At 50.8% G+C, this 22,751-nt stretch overlaps 2 protein-coding genes across 3 annotated transcripts in view; one reads left to right on the top strand and one right to left on the bottom strand.

Moving 5' to 3' along the window:
* IFT81 (intraflagellar transport 81) overlaps positions 1 to 19,172 on the bottom strand; it is a 128,726-nt gene extending 109,554 nt beyond the window's left edge. Inside the window, exons 1-3 of one of the 2 annotated variants that reach the window (XM_070066172.1) lie at positions 19,034 to 19,172; positions 12,595 to 12,790; positions 11,002 to 11,176 (exon numbers count right to left, since the gene is read on the bottom strand). The gene's annotated coding sequence lies outside the window, so the exon portion shown is untranslated. Of the gene's footprint in view, positions 1 to 11,001; positions 11,177 to 12,594; positions 12,791 to 19,033 lie in introns of those variants that run through there. The other variant, XM_070066173.1, reaches the window with a different exon arrangement.
* P2RX7 (purinergic receptor P2X 7) overlaps positions 18,898 to 22,751 on the top strand; it is a 46,060-nt gene continuing 42,206 nt past the window's right edge. The window contains exon 1 of the mRNA XM_002719745.5: positions 18,898 to 19,159. Within this exon, the coding sequence (XP_002719791.1) occupies positions 19,035 to 19,159 (125 nt within the window). The 5' untranslated portion in view covers positions 18,898 to 19,034. The remainder of the gene's footprint in view (positions 19,160 to 22,751) is intronic.

Genomic DNA, 22,751 nt, shown 5'->3' with positions numbered 1-22,751 from the left:
CTTAACCCACTACACCACAGCACCAGCCCCTAAATGGTCTTTCCTAGGCAGACACACGATGAAGCAATAGTGAAGGGGAGATATTTGGAGCACGTGCCATATGCTGGTGACAGGCATACCCACTATCTCCGCTAATTCTCCTACTGACGAACACATATACGGTCTTGATTCTTGTCTGCAACACTGAGGTACAGATAAGAGTGCTGAATTCAAAGAGGTTAAGAAATGCGCCCAGGGGCTGGCATTGTGGCACAGCAGGTAAAACCTCCACCTGAAACACCGGCACGCCAGTTCATGTCCCGGCTGCTCCACTGCTGGTCCAGCTCCCTGCTAATGGCCTGGGAAAAGCAGCGAGAGACGGCCCAAGTGCTTGGGCCCCTGCACCCATGTGGGAGACCCGGAAGAGGCCCCTGGCTTCGGCCTGGCCCAGCACTGGCCACTGTGGCTACCTGGGGAGTAAATCAGCAGATGGACGCTCTCTCTCTCCCTCTCCATCTCTGTGAAACTCTTTCAAATAAATACATAAATCTAAAAAACAGAACAAAACAAAACAGAAAATTGCCCAACATCATTCAGTGAAGGCTGGCATTCAGACTCAGTCCTCCCGCCCTGCTTGAGGTTAGTACTGTTGGTTCACCCCCCAATGGCCGCTGCGGCCGGCGCACCGCGCTGATCCGAAGCCAGGAGCCAAGTGCTTCTCCTGGTCTCCCATGCGGGTGCAGGGCCCAAGGACTTGGGCCATCCTCCACTGAACTCCCGGGCCACAGCAGAGAGCTGGCCTGGAAGAGGGGCAACCGGGACAGAATCCGGCGCCCCGACTGGGACTAGAACCCGGGGTGCTGGTGCTGCAGGTGGAGGATTAGCCTATTGAGCCGCAGCACCGGCCCAAAGTATGCTTTCTTTCTTTTTTTTTAACAGGCAGAGTGGATAGTAAGAGAGAGAGAGAGAGAGAGAGAGGTCTTCCTTTTGCCGTTGGTTCACCCTCCAATGGTCGCCACGGCTGGCGCGCTGCAGCCAGCGCACCTCACCGATCTGAAGGCAGGAGCCAGGTGCTTCTCCTGGTCTCCCATGGGGTGCAGGGCCCAAGCACTTGGGCCATCCTTCACTGCACTCCAGGGCCACAGCAGAGAGCTGGCCTGGAAGAGGGGCAACCAGGACAGAATCCGGCGCCCCGACCAGGACTAGAACCCGGTGTGTCGGTGCCACTAGGTGGAGGATTAGCCTAGTGAGCTGTGGCGCCAGCCTAAATATGCTTTCAAAACCATAAATGAAGAAGGCATTTGGTTTAGTGGTTACCACGTGCACATTCCGTATCGGAGTGCCTGTGTTCAGCTCCTGGCTCTGCTTTTGACCCAGATTCCTGCTAACGTGCACCATGGAAGGCAGCGGGTGAGAGCTCAAGTCCTTGGGTCACCCGTGTAGGAGACCTGAATCGAGTTCCGGGCTCCTGGCTTGGGCCTGGTGCCGCCCTGGCTGCTGTGAGCATTTGGGCAGATAGAACCTTTCTCTGCCTGTCATCTCTGCCTTTCAAATACCTTAGATTTTTTTAAACAACGCGTGAGATATTACTTCCTATCATTAGAACGGCTATTATTTTTAAAACAGAAAATACCCAGTGTTGGCAATGATATCAAGAAATTGGAATTCTCTTATGCTACTGACAGGGTAGCTGCTGTGGAAAACAATTCGGCTCTTCTTGAAAAAGGTAAACGTAGAATTACCATGTGACCCAGCAACTCTGCTCCTAGATTTTTTTTTTTTTTTTTTTTTGACAGGCAGAGTGGACGATGAGAGAGAGAGACAGAGAGAAAGGTCTTCCTTTGCCGCTGGTTCACTCTCCAATGGCCGCTGCGGCCGGCACGCTGCGGCTGGCACACCGCGCTGATCCGATGGCAGGAGCCAGGTACTTATCCTGGTCTCCCATGGGGTGCAGGGCCCAAGGACTTGGGCCATCCTCCACTGCACTCCCTGGCCACAGCAGAGAGCTGGCCTGGAAGAGGGGCAACCGGGACAGAATGCAGTGCCCCGACCAGGACTAGAACCCGGTGTGCCGGCGCCGCAAGGCAGAGGATTAGCCTAGTGAGCCGCAGCGCCGGCCTCCTAGGTTTTTTTATCCAAAGGAATTGAGAGCTGTATCTGGGGTAGCAGTGCGGACACAGTCGCAACACCTGCATTCCATTTCAGATTGCCTGAGCTCAAGTCCCAGCTCCGCTCCTCACTCTGGCTTCCTGCTGGTGCCCACCCTGGGAGGCAGCAGGTGCCCGCTCAAGTAGTCGGGTCCCTTTCACCCCTGGGGGAGACCTGGACTGAATTCTCAGCTTCCAGCTATGGCCTGGTTCAGCCCCAGATGTTGCAGGCAGCAGATGGGATTTCTCTCTCTCTCTATCAATAAATATCTAAATTAAAAAAATGAATTGGAAGCAGGGACTCAAATACTTGAGCCCAAATGTTCATAGTAGCACTACAGCACTACCCACAATAGAATATTATTTGGCCATGAAAAGGAATGAAGCAAAGACCTTGTAACGTATGATCCCATTTACATGAAATGTCCAGAATCAGTGACTCATTAAAATAGAAGGAAAATGGGTGACTACCAAGGGCTGGAAGAGGTGGGGCTGGAGAATAGTTGCTCAAGGGGTATAGGCTTTACCGTGGGGGGAGACGAAAATGATTTGCTGACAGAGGCGGCGGTTGCATAACTGTACAAGATGTCACTCAATTATGCACTTTAAAATAGTTAATTTCATGTTATGTGAATGTCACCTCAACTAAAAAAAAAATTAACCCCAAGCATGCCTTCTCTTCCTCCCTGCTTGGTTATCCTTGCACACACGTCCCTCTCACATAAGCCTCAGGCCCTCCGCAGCCACAGGTTCCACATTTGTAGGTTCCAGCGGCACATTCAACCAACCGCAGATCAAAACCACAGTGAGGGAGAGCACGTTGTGGTGCAGTGGGTTAAGCTGCTGCCTGAGATGCCAGCATCCCGTATAAGCACCGGTTCGAACCCCAGCTGCTCCACTTCCAATTCAGTCCCCTGCTAATGCACCTGGGAAAGCAGTGAAAGATGACCCAAGTCCTTTGAGCCCCTGCCATCCACATGGGAGACCTGGAAGAAGCTCCTGGTTCCTGTCTTCAGCCTGGTCCAGCCCTGGCCATTGCAGTCATTCAGGGAGTGAATCAGCAGATGGAAGATTTTTAACTCTGCCATTCAAAAAAATAAATAAATCTTTAAAAACAAATACAGTAAGGCCTTCGATTGTTGTGCCTGAACTGAAGATGAGCAGACCTTTTTTTAGGTCATTATTCCCTGAACAAAACAGTATAACAACTATTTACGGGGCTTTCACACTGCAGTGGGCATTATAAGTAAGCAATCGAGAGGCCATTTAAGTACACAGGCAGGTTGCGTAGGCTCTGTGCAGACTATGCCACTTCATAGGAGTTTGACATCCATGGGAGTCCTGGATACATGCCCTGCGGATGCTGAGGACAAGTGTATTTCTCTGGCTTGTGCACCTGTCAGCCACCCTGCTTCTTGAGAATATGAGCTGCAAGAAGGGGGGGCTTTGGGTCTCTCTCATTAACTCACATATTCCCAAAGCGTCCCAGGCACTCAGTAAACATTTGCTGAACAAATGAATCCCGAAAGGCGTGCGGATGAGGCAGGGTCACCTACCTCCACCCCGTCTCCAAGTCCACTGTGCTCTTGACCCCCGAACCTGTGTACAAGGGTCTCAGTCTGTGCTCTTGCTGCCCTTTTGCTTCTGGAGAGCTGTGGCCATGGGCTTTCTGTCAGCCCCAGACCCTGGCAAAACTTCCTCCGCTCAGAGTCCAAGATGGGGGGTGACACGAGAAGACAGTGAATCCATCACGATGCATAAAGTCTGTCTGCTGAGCTGCTCTCAGCTTCCCGCAGTAATTTGGGGGACCCCAAATCCTATCCCCACAGCCAGGATCTCATTCCCCAGCTGCTGCATGGGTGGCAGGAATGTGCCAATAACTATTACCTGAACAGCCACTCTGACACAGCCTTGGACCAGGCTACCAAATGAACCCTATAATCCTTCCTTCCTTCATTCATGTGAGTATCAAACACTCAATGAGCATGTACTATGTGCCAGACACTGCACCTCGCGCTGTGTCCCCTGATTTCAGGGATGTTAACACAGTCAGCATGTCCTAGCCGTGGCATAGCAGTTCGTCCTGGGCACTGCAGGGTGCTCGGCCACATCCCAGGTGTTAGGAGCACTCCCTCGAGTCCTGACATCTAAAAAGGTCTCCAGACCTTGCCAATGTCCTCTGGGATACATAATCACCCCTGGTGGAGAATCTGGTCTACACAGGTGGATTTTCTCCAAATTGTAAGAGAAAGAGGGAAAAAAATGTATTTTTGCTGTTTGTTCTGTCCCCTGCCAGGAGATCTATCTACCTTGCTAGCTACATTGGAAGAAGACACAACAGCCGACATTCGTACAGGGCACACGGTAAGTGTCAATTTTAGGAGACAGTGCCATGTTCAGCCCTATGTAAGTCCCTTATCTCAGCCTCATGAGCGCACCATGAAGAAAAAGCCATTAATTCCCATTTTACAGAAGAGGAAACTAAAACAGGTGTGCATTGAGGCATTTCTAACATCCTTAGGGAACAGGAAGAAAAGAAAGAAAGATGTAGTGGCACAGTAGGTTAATCCTCTGCCTGCAGCGCTGGGATCCCATAGGGGCACCAGTTCTAGTCCTGGCTGCTCCACTTCTGATTCCAGCCCTCTACTATAGCCTGGGAAAGCAGTAGAAGATGGCCCAAGCACTTGGGCCCCTGCACCTGCATGTGAGACCCGGAAGAAGATCCTGGCTCCTGGCTTTGGATTGGCACAGCTCTGGCCCTTGTAGCTGTTTGGGGAGTGAACCAGCGTATAGAAGACCTTTCTGTCTCTCCCTCTCACTGTCTGTAACTCTACCTCTCAAATAAATAAAATATTTCTTGAAAGGAGGGAAGGAGGGAAGGAGGGAAGGAGGGAAGGAGGGAGGGAGGGAGGGAGGGAGGGAAGGAGGGAAGGAGGGAAGGAGGGAGGGAAGGGGGGAAGGAGGGAGGGAGGGAAGGAGGGAAGGAGGGAAGGAGGGAGGGAGGGAAGGAGGGAAGGAGGGAAGGAGGGAAGGAGGGAGGGAGGGAAGATGGATGCTATGCCCTGATGAATGCCAGTGGAAGGGTGAACTCCTCACTCTAGCATCGGGACAGCGCCATAAGGTAGATAATTCTGTAATACTGTCCTCTTTCACAGGTGGGGAAATGAGGCTCTGGCAGATTTTTTTGCCTTTTTAAAAGCAATTTTCATCAGGATATAGCTCTCATGAAGTTTCCAGACAAGCTGTAGCAGCAGGTAAGGCAAGAACCAGAGCAGCTCCAGGCACCACATCATCAGAGCTTCAGAACCTTCCCACTAGCGCTGCCCTTTTCCTTTGATCCCTCAGGGTCTTCGTCTCCTAATTCATATTCGTGTCAGAGGGGTCCCAGCTGGCTGCCGGTCAGCTAATAGTCTGCTCTGCTGGGCAGATGCCCACCCTGGCCCAGCAAACCTTGGCAAGGAATAAGAAGGCCTACTGACTTCATGCTGAGCTAGAAGGGAACTGGGACATGACAGGAAAACACATTAACCCCCACAACAATGAAATATTTGGACACTGGGTTGTTTGACCCAGGGATGAAGTAGCCAACACTCTTGTTTTCTAAGCCCTTATATCCTGGGCCAGGTGCTGTGGTACAGCCGGTTAAAGCCCCGGTCTGCAACAGTGGCATCCCATATGGGTACCGGTTCTAGTCCCGGCTGCTCCTCTTCCAATCCAGCTCTCTGCTGTGGCCTGGGAAAGCAGGGGAAGATGGCCCAAGTCCTTGGGCCCCTGCACCCACCTGGAAGACCCAGGAGAAGCTCCTGGCTCCAGGCTTTAGATCAGCATAGCTCCGGCCATTGTGGCCAATTGGGGAGTGAAGCAGTGGAGGGAAGACCCACTCTCTGCCTCTGCCTCTATATAACTCTGTCTTTCAATTAAATAAGTATCTTTAAAAAAAAAAGACCTTATATCCTATCAACATCATCGTCATCATCATCATCATCATCATCAATTTATAGCTGCAGTTCACTGAACATTATTAGGCAGCAGGCATAGCACTGAGAATTAGTCATCTCACTTAATTCCTTAATGAAAATCAGGCAGTCGGAGTCCTTTCTTCATGTATGGCAACTCCAGGGTCACTTGGGATTTGAGAGGTGAGCTTTGGAGAAGAAAATATAGTTATTCCATTTCCACTTAATCAGAGAAGCTGAGTGGTGGGGTGGAGCCGTAAAGGAAGGGGAGGGACTGGGCAGGCAGATGCTAAGTGGGAGGCTGTTCCAGGCACAAGAGAAACGTAAGGAGACAGCGAGCAAGCCAAGGGAAATTTGGTTTGACTGGGAGAAAAGAAGAGGGAGAAGAGGGAGCTTTGTGGAGAGCAATGACATGGCAGTAAGAAGGGCAGAGATCTTCAGGTCGGGACTCTGCCACCATCTGCCCCACTCTTCCAGGAGGTGTGCAGGACCCAGGTGCTCTCCCACCACTTCCTGGGGGCTCCAGAAACCCTGAGCTCAACCTCCTGAGCCGCCCCTCCGCTTTGGCCCCCCCTTTCTGCTTGCTGTCCCTGTTTACCCCATGTCACCACCTCCATGCTCCAGCCTGGTGACTTGACCCTAGTTCCAGCCCATCTCACTGGCTTCTCCACGTGGCTGGGAGCCCTTGAGCCGGACGGAGACTACCCTGAAGAATTCTGCGTCACTGGCTCAACACCACGGGCCCAAGTGAGCCAACGAATGAAGATGCTGTCTGTGTGGGAGGGGTCTAGAGAATGAGGCTGCGTTGTAGTCAGGTGTATTTCACTGTGAGGAATAGATATTCAGTGACACGACGCAACACAACAAGGGCTTATTCTGTAGCTGCTTGAAGAGAAATATGGAAGACAAGAGTTGGTGGAAAAAGGAAAAGAGAAGGTGCAATTCAGTTGGGCTTCTTTAGGTTCTGGAACGAGGAAGGAGTTCTCTCCTGAGGACCACTCTGGGAAGCCCTGGAGCTGCTGGGTCATCGCGCCACAGCTCCTCAGCTCCTCTCTGTCTTTTCTCTGGCTCTGCTCCTGCCTTTTGTTTCACGACCTAAATTTCCATCTAGTCAACCCAGCTTTATTCTGCTTTTCCTTTCTATTCTCTGTAGCAGAATGCCCTGCTGGAATTAAACTAAGGGTTCTTATCTCTGCTTTAAGGAGCGAGGAGGTGACTCACTGATGCAAGGCAGGCATTGTCCCTTCCCAGGAGTGATGTGCTCAGCTCGGGATTAAAAGGCAGAGGCTGCCAGAACATGTGGATATCTTGGTGGATTAAATTCTTTAAAGTCTTATTTCTTCAAAAGCTTAATAAAGAATTACCATATGACCCAGGGATTTCACTACTTGTTTTATGCCCAAAAGAAATGAAAACAGGAACATGAACAGAAATTAGTATAACTACGTTTATAGCAGCGTTATTTACAACACTCCAAAAAGGTAGAAATACCCAAATGTCCATCAATAGATGAATGGATAAATAAAATGTGGTCTAGCCACACAATGGAATATTAGTAATGCTTTAAAAGGAATGAACTTCTGATGCATGCTACACACAGATGAACCTGGAAGACACGGTGTGAAGTGGAATAAGCCAAACAAAAGGACAGATACTGCACAATTCCAATTGCACGACATACTTAGAAAGCCAAAGAGATGGAAAACAAAAGGGCAGATGCAAGAAACGAGGGTGGGGAGGGGACCACAGTACTGTTCAGAGGCAACCGAGTTTCGGTATGTGAGGATTGAAGTGTTCTGTTTTCAAATCTGTCCCGTTTAGACTGATGGAAAAAAACAACAGGTCCTCAGCCCTCCAAAAGCCTCAGATGCTTCTCTACCACCCACCATGGATAGGAGAGTCCCAGGTTTTCCACCCATCTCCAACCTTTGTGTTTAGGTTGTGGAAGATCCCAGTTATTATGTGATGTGGCCATCCAAGAAATATTTTTGCTTTTTTTTTTCTTTGTAAAGATTTATTCATTTGAAAGGTAGAGTTAGAAAGACAGAGAGAGGGGGAAAGACAGAGAGAGAGAGAGGAATTCCATCTGATGGCTCACTCCCCAGATGGCCGCAACAGCCAAAGCTGGGCTGATCCGGAGCCAGGAGCCAGGAGCCAGAAATGAAGCAGTTAGGACTCTAACTGGCGCTCACATGGGATGCTAGAGCCACAGATGGAAGCGTCACCTACTATGCCACAGCATCGGCCCCAGAAACAGGTTTTTTTTTTTTTTTTTTTTAAAGCTCCCAAAGAGAATGTGTGTATTTGGCTTGGGCAGAGAGTAGGGAGGGGAAGACCTTGGAGTTAAAGGAAATCCAGCACTTCTAAGAAGGAAAGAACAACTATGCCCAATAGAAGTTGAATGAACCAAGTCACTCCCAGTGACTGGGTACAGTCAGGGGGCAGAGAAAAGCTTTCTGCCCTGTGCTGAGGGGCTGGCAAGGCTGAAAGTCCCAGGGAAGATGGCTTGAGGGAAGGAGGCACTCTGAAATATAGCCAGCTTTCGCAGGCCACACAGCAGACTCATAGAATGACAAATGCCCTAAATAGCACTCAGAATCAGCCCTTAAGGCATTTGGATATGACTGAAAAGCCCATGAGGGCATTTCAGGCATGGAAAGCCAAGCCACTGTGGTAAAAAAATGATCTACACAAAGGATCTCTGTGAGTGAGACCCCAGTGGAAAGAAGTGGCCATCAAAGAAGGAGGTACTTTTCTCTGAAGGGAGGAGAGAACTTCCACTTTGCTTATGGCCGTGTCTAAATAATGTCAGAGTCTGTGGACTCAAAAGGCTTCCATAGCCTTGGCAGCTCATGACAAGAGCCTCGGGTGTCATTGTTAAATCAACAACAGGAGTTACTGTGCACTTGCTCCACATGTAGGACCTCTGCCTTAATGAGTTGTACTATGAGAATTAATGGTAAAACTTGTCACCAAACAGTACTTCATACTTTGTGGGTCTCTGTGGGTGCAAACTGTTGAAATCTTTACCTAGTATAGAATTGATCTTCTGTATATAATTAAAAATGAATCTTAATGAAGATTTGGATTGGAGAGGGAGTAGGGGTGGGAGGGTGGGTATGGGGGGAAGAGCTGCTATATTCCAACAGCTGTACCTATGAAATTTATATTTATTAAATAAAAGATTTCTAAAAAATAAAAAATAAATAAATACAATCAGCCTTCTCCTGTATGCTGGGCCTGGTAGCAAAGCGATGCAGCTTTCTTTGTGCTGTCTCCTGTCTCAAGAACAAATGTAGGGGGCTGGCGCCTGCAGTGCTGACATCCTATATGGGCTCCGGTTCTAGTCCCAGCTGCTCCACTTCCAATCCAGCTCTCTGCTATGGCTTGGGAAAGCAGCAGAAGATGGCCCAAGTCCTTGGACCCCTGCACCCACGTGGGAGACCCGGAGGAAGCTCCTGGCTCCTGGCTTCGGATCGGCACAGCTCCAGCCACTGTGGCCACCTGGAGAGTGAACCAGCAGATGGAGGGCCTCTCTCTCCCTCCCTGCCTCTCCTTCTCTCTCTGTATAACTCTTTCAAATAAATAAATAAATCTTTTTTTAAAAAAAGAACAAATGTAGGTGATCATAATAAACACACTAGAAACCAGTGATTGCAAATCCTAAAACTCTCTGAACCATTTGGCAAGTCCTGGTGGGTTGCTACATGTGGAGGAAGGAGGCAGGAAGGTTGCAGGTCCCTATCATAACCTCAGTCACGCAGACTGTGCCAATGACAAGTTCAAGCATTCTGATTTTCAGCTCCACCCTGGAATTCCTGTTTTCCCTGCTGGCTCTCTTCTCTCACTCACTTTCACGACAATTCTGAATTTTCTTCTCTTTCATCCTATTTCCTACTGCCTGGCTTTCCTTTCACACTCCTCAGGCAGCCCTGACCCCTGCTCCACACAGAAAATCAATACTGTCTGACTGGGGACACCCTCCTCTCCCTCAATTACCTGCCCTTTTCTCTGTCACACAGATATAATCAGCAGTGCTATCCAACAGAACGTTCTGCAATGACATTGAAATGTTCTCCACTGTCCGATGTGGTAGTCACCAACTACATGTGGCTAGTGCAACCTAAGAATTGAGTGCTGTATTTTACTTCATTTTCATCAACTTCAACATAAAAAACTACATGTGACAAGCGGATACCTTACTAAGCTACACCAGTCTAGTGTCACTCAAAGAATACCATTGTGGGGCTGTGTTGTAGTATAGCGGGTAAAGCCACCTTCTGTGACACCAGCATCCCATATGGGCACCAGTTCAAGACCCAGCTGCTCCACTTCCAATCCAGTTACCTCCTAATGTGCCTGGGAAAGCAGAGGAAGATGGCCCAAGTGCTTGGGCTCCTGCACCTTGAGGAAGATCTCCTGGCTCCTGGCTTCGGCCTGGTCCAGCCCCAGTGATTATCGTCATTTGGGGAGTGAACCAGCGGATGAAAGATCTCTCTCTCTCTTTCTCTCTCTTCCTCGCTCTGTGTAACTCTGAATTTCAACTGTCTTTGAAATAAAAAAACAAATCTAAGAAAGAAAGAGAGAGAGAAAGAAAGAGAGAGAGAAAGAAAGAGGGAGGGAGGGAGGGAGGAAGGAAGGAAGGAAGGAAGGACAGACAGACAGACATTGTTGAACACCAGAGCTCTGAGGTCTCTCCTAATAACCCTGGACATCACCAAGCAGTAGACTCTTGGACAACTTCTTATAAAAATTCTAAATCAGGTGATGAGAGGGAAAGAAGAGAGGGTTAGAAAGCCACATTCAATGAGAAACTGCCGTGGAAAAACACAGAGAAAAAGAATTACAATGACATATTTTTATAGTTATCCCAGTCATGGGAAAGAAACCACAGTGAACCACGGCTGAAATCTCATTACCTGTGGGAGGGTGAGAGACGTGTGTCGTCACTGCTGAGCTACCCAAGTGTTGATGTGGACACTGAGTCTACAAGGGAGGAAGAACCGAACACCTGCCAGGCAGAGGAGGGTGCAGTGTGGTCATCGGTTGAGTAATTTCAAAGCAGAGTGTCCAGTTGTCTTTGCATTTTCTACCCTAAGGCAAAAATGCTTTTGCTCACTTTCACATTTCACTACCACATTTCCCAGTTACACATCTTGAATTCTGAGAAGGTGCAGTACCGCACCCCGGCCCTCCTCCATCAACAGCCAACGGCCCGGCCATCTCCCTTAGAAGAGTTTCATTTTCTCCTGGTTTCAGACGCTTTTATCATGCAGGAAGTCCCCACCCGTGTTTACGTTTAGACTTGATTCTGTGCTGCCCCATTAATTACACGGATTTATCACTTCCCCCAGTCTCTCCTGCAGCCGCTGCCTTGTTCTGGAAATGCCCTTCCTGGTCCTCCTGTCCTCCCTGGGCCTCCGCTTAGTCGCTGGGGAGCTGGTGCCCTCAGGGACTGTCCTCAGCTCCCCTCTACATCAACCATACCCTGAGCTGACCTCCTGCCTCCCCTCTGGCCCTTCCTGTCCGCCTTCCATGGCGCAGGCAGGGCTCTTTCCCAAGTGCAAACGAGACCACGCTCCCCTCCTGTTCATAAACCCGCCTGTTGCTCTCGCGGTAGACCCCAGACTCCTTGAGACCAGCACACAGGCTGCATGCCGTTTTCTCCCCCATGGTCTCCGGTGCGAGGGGCATATTTGGGAGGCGACGTTCGGAAGGAGACGGCAGAAGCGAGCCAGGTGCTTGTTGCAGGCATCTGGGCTTCTTAGCACGCGGGACCTTGGGGAGATTGCCTAGTAGGGCCTCAGTGCTGTCCCACCTGAGAGGGGAACTGGGGTATTCGGCCAGCAGCACCCCCAGCCTCGCAGGTCTACATTTCTGTGAGCCACACGTCTCTCCTCTCGCCCTCCCTCGTGCCTCTCCCTGAGACAGGGGCCCCTGAGATGGTGTTCCGAGGCCCCGCCCATGGTCACAGCTGATTGGACCACGGGCAAATAGTTACACCAATCAGATTCACCGTTGGGCCACTGGCTTCCCAGAAGCCCCGGAAGCGGGAAAGATGGCGCCTAGAAATACGCAGTGTGTGTGCGCGAGAGACAGTGAGGGCGGGCGGCACAGGGTCAGCCCGCTGAAAGGAAAACCGCAGGGCAGAGCAGTTTAGTTCTACTCTATTAATAGCTTCTCGTGAAGCTGGCCCACATTTCCTGCACTTGAGTTCTGTGTGACGAGTGTCTACAACAACAACAAAAAACCTCTCTTTTCTGAAAAAAGTCACTTGACTTTTTCAGTCATAGAAACAAATGCATACAAAAACCGGGGACTAAGAAATTCACCCTCAGACCCTTCAATCCCTGTTCCTGGCTTCCTGCTTCCTACAAAGAAACAGAGGCCGCCATTTTCCACTTTCCACCCAGGCCATCATGTTTTTCAAATGACTCATGTGCGTCCCTCTTAGCTCCTCCCCCAACATGTGCCCTTGACCCCCAATGGCCCTCATTAAAAACCCGTCTTACCTCTATTTCCCCTCACAGCCAAGCTCACAGGAAAGGTAGTCCTCGCGCCGTCTCCTCCCTCACGAGTCCTTACTCGAACTGTTACTTTCTGGGAGCAGGAACCGTTTCTGAAGATGTGATTTGAAGTGTGGGTGGCATCTTCGGGTCTGGAGGTTCAGAGGCTGTGCAGGGGTGGAGCTCGGAAGGCAGGTTTGGCCTGGAGACAGATTTTGCATTTAGTGATTTTTTTTTTTTTAAAGACAAACATACACATAGTAGAAAAAATGCAGTCATGATAAAGGTAAGTCTCACGCAGATGCTAATTCTTCCAATTTTCTCAACAGAGAGCACCTTGTTTATCTGTCCAGATACATAAGTTCATGGGCATGGGGCTCGAGCCATCACATGGGGACTGTGCTTGGAAAGCACCTGTTGGTGTTGCCTTGTTGAAATTCTTCATATTTAAAAATGAATTTATTTTTAAAACTTTATTTGAAAGGCAGAGATACAGAGAGAGAGAGATTCTTCTGTGTACTGGTTCACTCCCAGATGCCTGCTACAGCCATTGCTGGGCTAGGTCAAAAGGCAGAAGCCGAGAATTCAATGCAGGTTTCCACAGGGGTGACAGGGACCCAAGTACCTGGGACACCACCTCCTGGGGTGCACATTAGCAGGAAGCTAGAATTGGAACCAGGACCTACACCTAGGCACTTCGATGAAACAGTTAATGTTTGATTAAGGGACTCCACATTTTTGTTTTGCACGGGCCTATAAATTGTGTAGTAGTTCCTGTTTCCAGCTACCTTCTCTGATTATTAAACATATGCCCTTCCTTCCATCCATGTTCTCTTTCAGCATTTTATGATTTTTAAAATAATGTGAGTGGATGAAATTTCCAGGAAGAAGATGCAATAGATATTAGCACTGTTCACCAGGTCTCTCTGCTGTTTTTCATGCTGGGTACATGAGGGACATAAGGGAGGATTACGGTCTTTGGCTCCCAAGGGGCTGGGCAAGATCAAGTGACTAACTTTGACCAATTAGCTATAAAGCAGTTGTGAGCACATCCTTTCTAGGTCACAGCATTTAATTGCTATTTTGAACCCTCCAGAGTTCTCACTGACATGCTCAAGACAACAGGTGCTCTGTTAGCCATGGTCTCTGAGTGACTACAGAGAGCGGAGCCTTCTGGGTAACCCAGGGTGGACATGCAGTGTGGGGAAAAATAAATCATCATTATTTTAAGTCACAGATTTTGAGGGCACTTTGTGACTGTAGCATAACCTGTCTGGTCTTGGCTGACAAACATAAAAAGTGCTGAGAGAGTTTGCTGGAACCAACATTTATGGGGAGAAGAGAGCCATAGAAAGAGAAGATGGACAAGTGTTTGGTGCAGTGGTTAAAATGCCATTTGGAATGCCTCCCATATCTGTTTCTGAGTTCAAGACCTGGCTCCACTTCCAACTCAAGCTTCCCATGAATGCACACCCTGGGAGGCAGCAGATGACAGCTTAAGTACCCGGATCCCTGCCATCCACATGGGAGACTCGGACTGAGTTCCCCGCTCCAGCCTGGCCCAGCCCTGGCTGTTCTAGGTGTTTGGGAAGTGAAATGGTGAATGGAAGATCTCTGTCGTCTCCATCTAAGTCTCTGTCTCTCTTTCAAGTAAAATGAAAATAAATTCATTTCTTAAAAGAAGGCTAATACAAAGAGTCATAGAAGTGCAAATGAGAAGCCAAAAGAACGTGGGACCCAGAGGGATCAGAGAAATCAAGGACAGAAACTGTCGCTCCCCCTCTTCGTGGAGGAGCAACACAGGACCCTGCGCTGTTCTTTCGTCTGCTCGGCCCTCCCCGGGTTTGCTGCTGGTTCTTCCCGGGTTGGCTACTATCCCTTCCACCTCCGTGGAAGGGCAGTTCCCCCTGGCCACATTCCCCACTTCCGCAGGGGAGCGGCACACCGCTGGCCGGCTCTTCTCGGGGGCTGCGCAGATGTTCCCTTAGATGTTCCCCATAGATGTTCCCGGTGCATGCCGTCTCTCTCCTCCTTTATAGTCCTCCTCCGCCAATCCTAACTCGGCTGCCCACACGCCGAGTACGCTGCTCTCCTCCAATCAGGAGCAAGTCCTACAGTTTATTAGTTGAACTGGAGGCAGCTGTGCGGAAGCTGTTTACTTCTCTCCCAGCGCCATATTGTGGGAGAGCAGATGCATAGAATAAGTCTTAATTCCAGTAACTCAGTCTAGTCCGGTTTGCTCCCCACAGATCCCCCTTTCTTTTTATTTTTTGGCGTTGATACGCGCCTGTCTTCGGTGTCCCGCGGCACACACTCTGCTCTACTTGCTAGAGTTGCCACAGGCTCTTACAAGTCCTATCAATCAGGCAAACCGAATCCAGGTCCTCTCTTCGCCATGTTGTGAGGAGGTTTTTAGGCGCTGATGCGTGCCTGTGTTCGGTGACCTGCGGCTCACACTCTGGTCGAGCCGCCTGCTGGCGCTTACCGCCTTAATCAGGCAGACCGAATCCAAGCTTTCTCATTGCCGTATTGTGGGGGAGACTTATTAGTGTTGGTTCGTGCCTATCTTCGGTGACCTGCAGCTCATACTCTGGTCGAGCTGCTTGCTGGTGCTTACCGCCTTAATCAGGCAGACCGAATCCAAGCTCTCACATAGCAGTGTTGTGGGGAGGCCTTATTGATGTTAATTCGTGCCTGTCTTCGGTGACCTGCGGCGCATAAGCTGCTAGCCGCCGCAGGTGCTCATCGCCTCACTAATTGGGCAGACCGAATCCAAGCTTTCTCATTGCCATGTTGAGGGGAGGCCTTTCTATTTCTCTATTTCTCTATCTCCGGGCATTCCTATTTCTCCCATTTTACTTCTGTCTGCCAACATTCCCATTTCTCTCATCTTACTTCTAAACTTTTGTTTCTCTTATCCCTGCGGCTTCCCGGCACCTCGCCCTGCCGGCTCTGAGCCGCTTCAGCCCGCGCCTCGGCTTTGCGCGGCTTGGCTTCGCGCGCTCCGCGGTCTCCACGCCCTTCGCGTCTGCACCACGGCCTCGCGCCAGCCCCGTTCCCTATCTATTCACGCCCCGTGCTCTCTCTGCACGCGGCGGCTTCCGCGAGTAACACAGCGTAGCTTACGTGTCCGCCACTAGCATTCAATCTAAGTTCCCCGGGCTAGCCTGGCGAATTCAACCCAGCTTACGTCTCTGCCCCACGGTTTGGCTTCCCGTCCTTTGCTCCCCGGGCTAATCAGACGGATCCCAATCTGGCTTACGTTTCAGCTTCTGGTTTCAACTTTTCGCCCCCCATTCCCGGGCTAACTTGAGAATCCCAAAGTGGCTTTCGTATCCGCCTCGGCCTGCCCCCCGCGGCTTCAATTTCCCTAAGACTTTTCTCTACCCGGTATGTTTCCCTAAGTTTTCTTCCAACAATATTCCTCCCTCATTTCTCCTGGCCTCTCCCCACAGTCCGCGTCCGAGTCTGTTTGTTCTAGCTTTCACTTTCGCTTTTGACCTTAGAGATTTCTCCCAGCTTCCCCCCGTAGTCCGTATCTGAGTCTATGCCTAGGCTTTCAATAGCTTCTTCCGGCACCCTTTTCGTCCGGCTTTTCCCTAGGCTGTTTGCTAGTCTCTCTCTCCGGTATTTTCCCAGTTCTTCCCGTTTCTTCCCTCCTAAGTTTCATATCCGTCCTAGGTTTCCTATCCGAGCTAGGTTTCCTATCCGAGTCACGGCACCATTATGTCGCTCCCCCTCTTCGTGGAGGAACGACACAAAACCCTGCCTAGGCTTCATATCCGAGTCACGGCACCATTATGTCGCTCCCCCTCTTCGTGGAGGAGCGACACTAAACCCTGTGCTGTTCTTTCGTCTGCTCGGCCCTCCCCGGGTTTGCTGCTGGTTCTTCCCGGGTTGGCTACTATCCCTTCCACCTCCGTGGAAGGGCAGTTCCCCCTGGCCGCATTCCCCACTTCCGCAGGGGAGCGGCACACCGCTGGCCGGCTCTTCTCGGGGGCTGCGCAGATGTTCCCTTAGATGTTCCCCATAGATGTTCCCGGTGCATGCCGTCTCTCTCCTCCTTTATAGTCCTCCTCCGCCAATCCTAACTCGGCTGCCCACACGCCGAGTACACTGCTCTCCTCCAATCAGGAGCAAGTCCTACAGTTTATTAGTTGAACTGGAGGCAGCTGTGCGGAAGCTGTTTACTTCTCTCCCAGCGCCATATTGTGGGAGAGCAGATGCATAGAATAAGTCTTAATTCCAGTAACTCAGTCTAGTCCGGTTTGCTCCCCACAGAAACCACTCCAAGGAGGAGAGTGTGGTCGGTGGTGCTGACCACACCCAACAGATCAATAAAATATGTCCGCTAGATTTGGCAACCAAGAAGTCACGAACAACCTTATTGAGAAGAGTAACCATGGAGTGGTGAACTGGTAGACAGAGGGCTGAAGGGGGATCAGTGTTAAGAGGTCATCAGAAAGACAACAAAACAATGTAAAGCCAGGGTGGGAAGCCAGGCAGCCAGGACCTGCATGCTAACCATCAGGCTTTCCTGCCTTCCTGGTGGTCCTATGGTTTCCCCTCTTCTCACAGATGAAGGTGACTGCCACTCGGAGTCCTGAGTGGAAAGTGGTGGGTAACTAACAATGGGACCATTTGCAAAGGCAAGCCACAAGGGGTAGTGAGCTGCCTGCAGCTGCCAACCATGGCAGTGGGGAGGGGGCCTTACCAACTGGGAACCTCACCAGGAGGCAAGTTGGGAGGAGGGGACTGGGGTTTCACACCCAACCTCACTGCTCTCATCTCCTGCACTGGAAGCCAGGACGGAAGGGAGCCCTGATGCAGCTCATGTGAGTGAAAAAGTACAAATCCGCTCAGCCTGGGAAAGTAACAATTTGCCCAGCTACATAGAGGGCTGGAGTAACAGACACGGATGGAGGCAGCTTCTGAAGGGAACAGTGTTTCCCTGTAGCTGCAGAGCCCCAGCAGCCTCGCCTGCCCCAGCCCCGAGCGACTGCTGCCTTCTCACTTCCTGTGAGCCACCGTCCTCTAAAATCACTGACAACACTCCACTCTTTGAAAGAACATGAACAAGAATGAAAGATCCCACTTCCCCCTGGAGCGGCAAAGGCAGCTTGACAGAGAAGCAGACTCAACACAGGTGCAGAGCTGCACATACAGGCTTTCCAGATGCAACATCCGACATCTATTTCAGCTTTATGCTTCCAAGGAAACACAGTCCTGGGTCCCCTTGGCAATCTAGATTCAAGGCGGAGCATTTTGAGGCCGGCACCGCGGCTCACTAGGCTAATCCTCCGCCTGCAGCGACGGCACCCTGGGTTCTAGTCCCGGTTGGGGCACCGGATTCTGTCCCAGTTGCCCCTCTTCCAGGCCAGCTCTCTGCTGTGGCCAGGGAGTGCAGTGGAGGATGGCCCAGGTGCTTAGGCCTGCACCCGCATGGGAGACCAGGAGAAGTACCTGGCTCCTGGCTTCAGCCAGCAGCCGCAGCGGCCATTGGAAGCTGAACCAACGATAAAGGAAGACCTTTCTCTCTGTCTCTCTCTCTCACTGTCCACTCTGCCTGTCAAAAAAAATTAAATTAAATTTTAAAAAGGCGGAGCATTTTGTACAAACCTGCTTTGCTCCAGGCCCACTGCAACATGAGTTCATCTTTGCTCCCACCTGGCGCAGGGCCCTCGCCTCTTCCCTGGGTGAGTGTTGGCTCCCCTCGGGCTGGTCTCCCTCACTGAATGGGTCAGCAGGCCTGGCACTGCTGGACTAGAACTGTGCTCCTGGCGGTCTGAGGATGACCGGGCTACCTTGTGGGTTGACCTCCCTGGTCACAGTGCATGGGGGAGAGAAAAATCGAGAGGACCAAAGGAGAAAGGCCCTGCCCCCACCATCTGCAGACTGGAGCGTCACAAGAGAGGCAGGGGGGAGCCCTTCATTCATCCCGTGCTCCCCCACATCTGGGGCTGAATAAAGCGTTCTCAGTCAGTCTCTGAGTGGGGCTTGAGGCGAGGGAAAGATCCAGACCCTTTCTTGACGCACAATGGGAATGCTGGGGATCATGACATTTGAAACACTGCCCCTCTCTCCCAGGGGAAAAATGTCCAAAAAAGTGGAGGGGAAATGGGGAAAGCAGGAATCCTAAAAATGCCCGTCCTCTGAACACCATCTTTGTGCAGGCATCTGGGGGAGGCCAGCTGGGGCAGGGTCCTCTGCCAGCCAGGCAGGCGGGCGGATAAGACTTGGTTCTTCTTGTTCCTCCCAGTCACATCTGGGGCAGCTGCCAGGACCCGCCCCCACCCTGCACTCATTGGAGGAGCTCAAAGCTAAAGGCTCCTGCTAAGAATCAGCACAGTTTCACTCTGCTGCTCCTGGAGGGGCTTGCTCTGGCCCTGCCTGGGAAGGCTGAGCCTGGCCACCCCAGGAGGGAGGGAAGGGGGGAGTGGCTCACCATGCCGGCCTGCTGCAGCTGGAATGACGTTTTCCAGTACGAGACAAACAAAGTCGCCCGGATCCAGAGCGTGAATTATGGCACCATTAAGTGGGTCTTGCACGTGATCGTCTTTTCCTATGTTAGGTAAGTGGGGTGTGGGGAAGACCTCAAATCTGCAGTGGTTGACAGCACAGAAGAGCCCCGAGGTGCAGCTGAAATCCACCGGGATTTTCTAATCTGAGACACGCAGGCTGGGGGTGGGAGGAAGCAGCAGGAGGAAGCAGCTCTGGGCTGCAGCAGAAAGAAGCCGCGGGAGGCTTCTCCACCCACCTTCCGCGCAGGCCTGCCAGGGTGAGCAGGGCAGGGCATGCCTGGCGCAGGTGAGACAAGGCGGGGCGACACCCTGACTCCCAGGGAGGAGGCTCTCAGAGCACACAGTGAACATGCTGGCATCAGAGCCATCACAGTCAGGGGGAAGAGAACCAGGCTTGTAAATGTCCCTTTAGGTCCTGCCCACTGCTGGGAGGACTTGTTTTTCTTGAGTGTTTGCTTGTTTTAACAGCTTGTTGAGATAGAATTCACATACCACACAGTTCACCCATTTACTATCTTGGAGGCACCCATTATGGCACAGTAGATGAAGCTGCTACTCGGGACTCCTTCATCTCTTATGGGAATGCTGGTTTGAGTCCTAGCTGTTCCACTTCCAATCTATCATCTCCATAATGCTCCTGGGAAGGAAGCAGATGATGGCACAAGTCCTTGAGCTGGGTGGAGTTTTGAGTACCCGACTTTGGCCTGGCCTAGACCTGGCTGTTGTAGGCATTTGGGGAGTGAACCAGCAGGTGGAAGATATCTCTCTCTCTTTCTGTGTATGTCTTTCAAAAATATTAATAACTTTGTTTTTAAGAACAGTTTATAGTAGGTGCACAGTTAGGCAACCATCACCATAGTCAATTTCAGTGCACTTCATCACCCCATAAAGAGCCCCTTACTCATCACTTCAGACCTCCCACTCCCACTCTGCTCCAGGAAGCTGCTGGTCTGCCTTGTGTCTCTGGATTCGCCTAGTGTGGACACTGCACATGCACACAGTGGTGAACGGTGTGGTCCCTTGTGACCGCTTTGTTTGCTCAGTGTGTTCTGATGCTCATCCTCGTGGGACGTGTGCACACCCCCTCAGCACTGATGGACACTGGGGGGGTTTCTGTTTGGGGCGCTCACAAACAAGGCTGCCATACGTGTCTGTGCGCAGAGCTTGCTGACGACGAGGTTCACGTTCTCGTGGCATGCCCAGGCATGGGACTGCTTGGACTGTTCCCCAGGGCAGCTGCACCTTTTCACTCTCCCACCAGCATGGGGTGAGGCTCCGCTCCTCCACATCCTCACCAGTGCTTCTTGTTATCTGTCATTTTTATTACACTCAGTCTTTCTTAATATTTCTTTTTCATTTATTTCTTTTTACTTATTTGAAAGGCAGAGAAACAGATAGAGAGTTTTTTTTTTTTTTTTTTTTTTTTTTTTACAGGCAGAGTGGACAGTGAGAGAGAGAGACAGAGAGAAAGGTCTTCCTTTGCCATTGGTTCACCCTCCAATGGCCGCTGCGGCCGGCGAGCTGCGGCCAGCGCACTGCGCTGATCTGAAGCCAGGAGCCAGGTGCTTCTCCTGGTCTCCCATGCAGGTGCAGGGCCCAAGCACTTGGGCCATCCTCCACTGCACTCCCTGGCCACAGCAGAGAGCTGGCCTGGAAGAGGGGCAACCGGGACAGAATCTGGCGCCCCGACCGGGACTAGAACCCAGTGTGCCGGTGCCGCAAGGCGGAGGATTAGCCTAGTGAGCCGCGGTACCAGCAGAGAGATCTTTCATCTACTGTTCACTCTCCCAAAATGCTCTCAACAGCTGGGGTTGGGTCAGGCCAAAGCCAGAGTCTGGGACTCCATCTGGGTCTCCAGTGTGTGTGGCAGGGACCCAACCAACAGAGCCATCCCCTGCTGCCTCCCAGGGTGAGAATTAACACTCCCAGAGTGAGAAGCTGGATCTGAAACAGAGTAGCCAGGACTGGAACCAGGCACTCCCAATATGAGATGTTGGCATCCCAAGAGGAGGCTTAACCTGCTGCAGCACAACACCCACTCCAGTTACAGCCATTCCTGTGGGTATGAAGTGGTATTGAAGTGGTATCTCACTGTGGTTTTGATTTGCATTTCCCTGGTGGCAAATGCCCTTATTCTCTGCAGTGACAATAGCAGGAAGCAGTTTACTAAGAGTTGGAGCAATCTTACTAACTGTCAACTTCTGCATTATTTTATAACCCTGCTGTGTTCCCTTGGCCAGGTTAACTTCTCTGAGCCTTCGATTCTGTGTCTGCTCACACAGTTGTTATGACAATCAAGACAAGGAAGGGAAATGTTTATTGTGGTGACTGGCACACACTAAGAACCTGTTAGCTTCTTGCTGTTTGCAAGAACCATCTTTGAAAATATATTAGGTAGTTTTATATTTGTTCTCTCCTTCAACCCTCAGGTTAACCACATCTCTGCTTGGGACTTGAGATCTTGAAATGTGGATTCAAAAACCCTGCACCTCCTTGAACCTTAGTTTCTTCATCTGTAAAATGGGGATTATTGAATGAGTTAATAAATACCAAGCTATCAGATATATGGCACATAGTAAGCCCTTATTAACTGTTAGTTCTTATTGCTAATAGTGCCATCAGTAGTGGCAGGTATGGTGGTGCAGCAGGTTAAATTACTGAATGGTAGTTATTATACACTAGGGTGCTGGGTCGAGCCTCTGCTACTCTACTTCCAATCCTGCTCCTTGCTGATATGCCTGGAAAGCAGCAGATAATGGCTCAAGCTCTTGAATTCCTGCCATCCACATGGGAGACCAGGTGGAGTTCCTGGTGCCTGGTTTCAGCCTTGCCCAGCTCTGGCTGTTGCAGCCATTTAGGGAGTGAACTAGCAGATGGAAGATCTCTATTTCTCCCTCTCTGTCTGTAACTCTTCCTCTCAAATAAATAAATAAATCTCTTAAAATGTAAGAACACCTTACAATGTTAAATATTTTTCTTTTAGATGGTGGTACCACATTCTTTTTTTAAAAAGATTTTATTTATTTGAGAGGCAGAGTTACAGACAGACAGAAAGGTCTTCTATCAGCTGGTTCACTCCCCAAATGGCAACAATGGCTGGAGCTGGGCCAAGCCAAAGCCAGGAGCCAGGAGCTTGTTCCAGGTCTCCCACATCTGGGAGTGCAGGGGCCCAAGCACTTGGGCCATCTTCTGCTTTCCCAGGCCATAGCAGAGAGTCGGATCAGGAGAGGAGCAGCTGGGACTAGAACCGGTGTCCATATGGGATGCTGGCGCTGCAGGCAGAGGTGTAGCCTACTGTGCCACAGCGCTGGCCCCAGTGGTACCATATTCTGCATGGGTTTAGTTCCTTCAGATTCAGTAATACAGGTTCAGTGTTGGAATGGAGAAAGAAAGCAATTTATTATGTATTTAAAGATTTATGTATTTTTTTTGACAGGCAGAGTGGACAGTGAGAGAGAGAGACAGAGAGAAAGGTCTTCCTTTACCGTTGGTTCACCCTCCAATGGCCGCTGTGGCCGGTGTGCTGCGGCCGGCGCACTGCGCTGATCCGAAGCCAGGAGCCAGGTGCTTCTCCTGGTCTCCCATGCGGGTGCAGGGCCCAAGCACCTGGGCCATCCTCCACTGCACTCCCTGGCCACAGCA

Source organism: Oryctolagus cuniculus, chromosome 21 (genome assembly GCF_964237555.1).
Source record: "Oryctolagus cuniculus chromosome 21, mOryCun1.1, whole genome shotgun sequence".
Taxonomy (NCBI): Eukaryota; Metazoa; Chordata; class Mammalia; order Lagomorpha; family Leporidae; genus Oryctolagus; species Oryctolagus cuniculus.
This window is presented reverse-complemented; position numbering and strand designations above follow the sequence as displayed.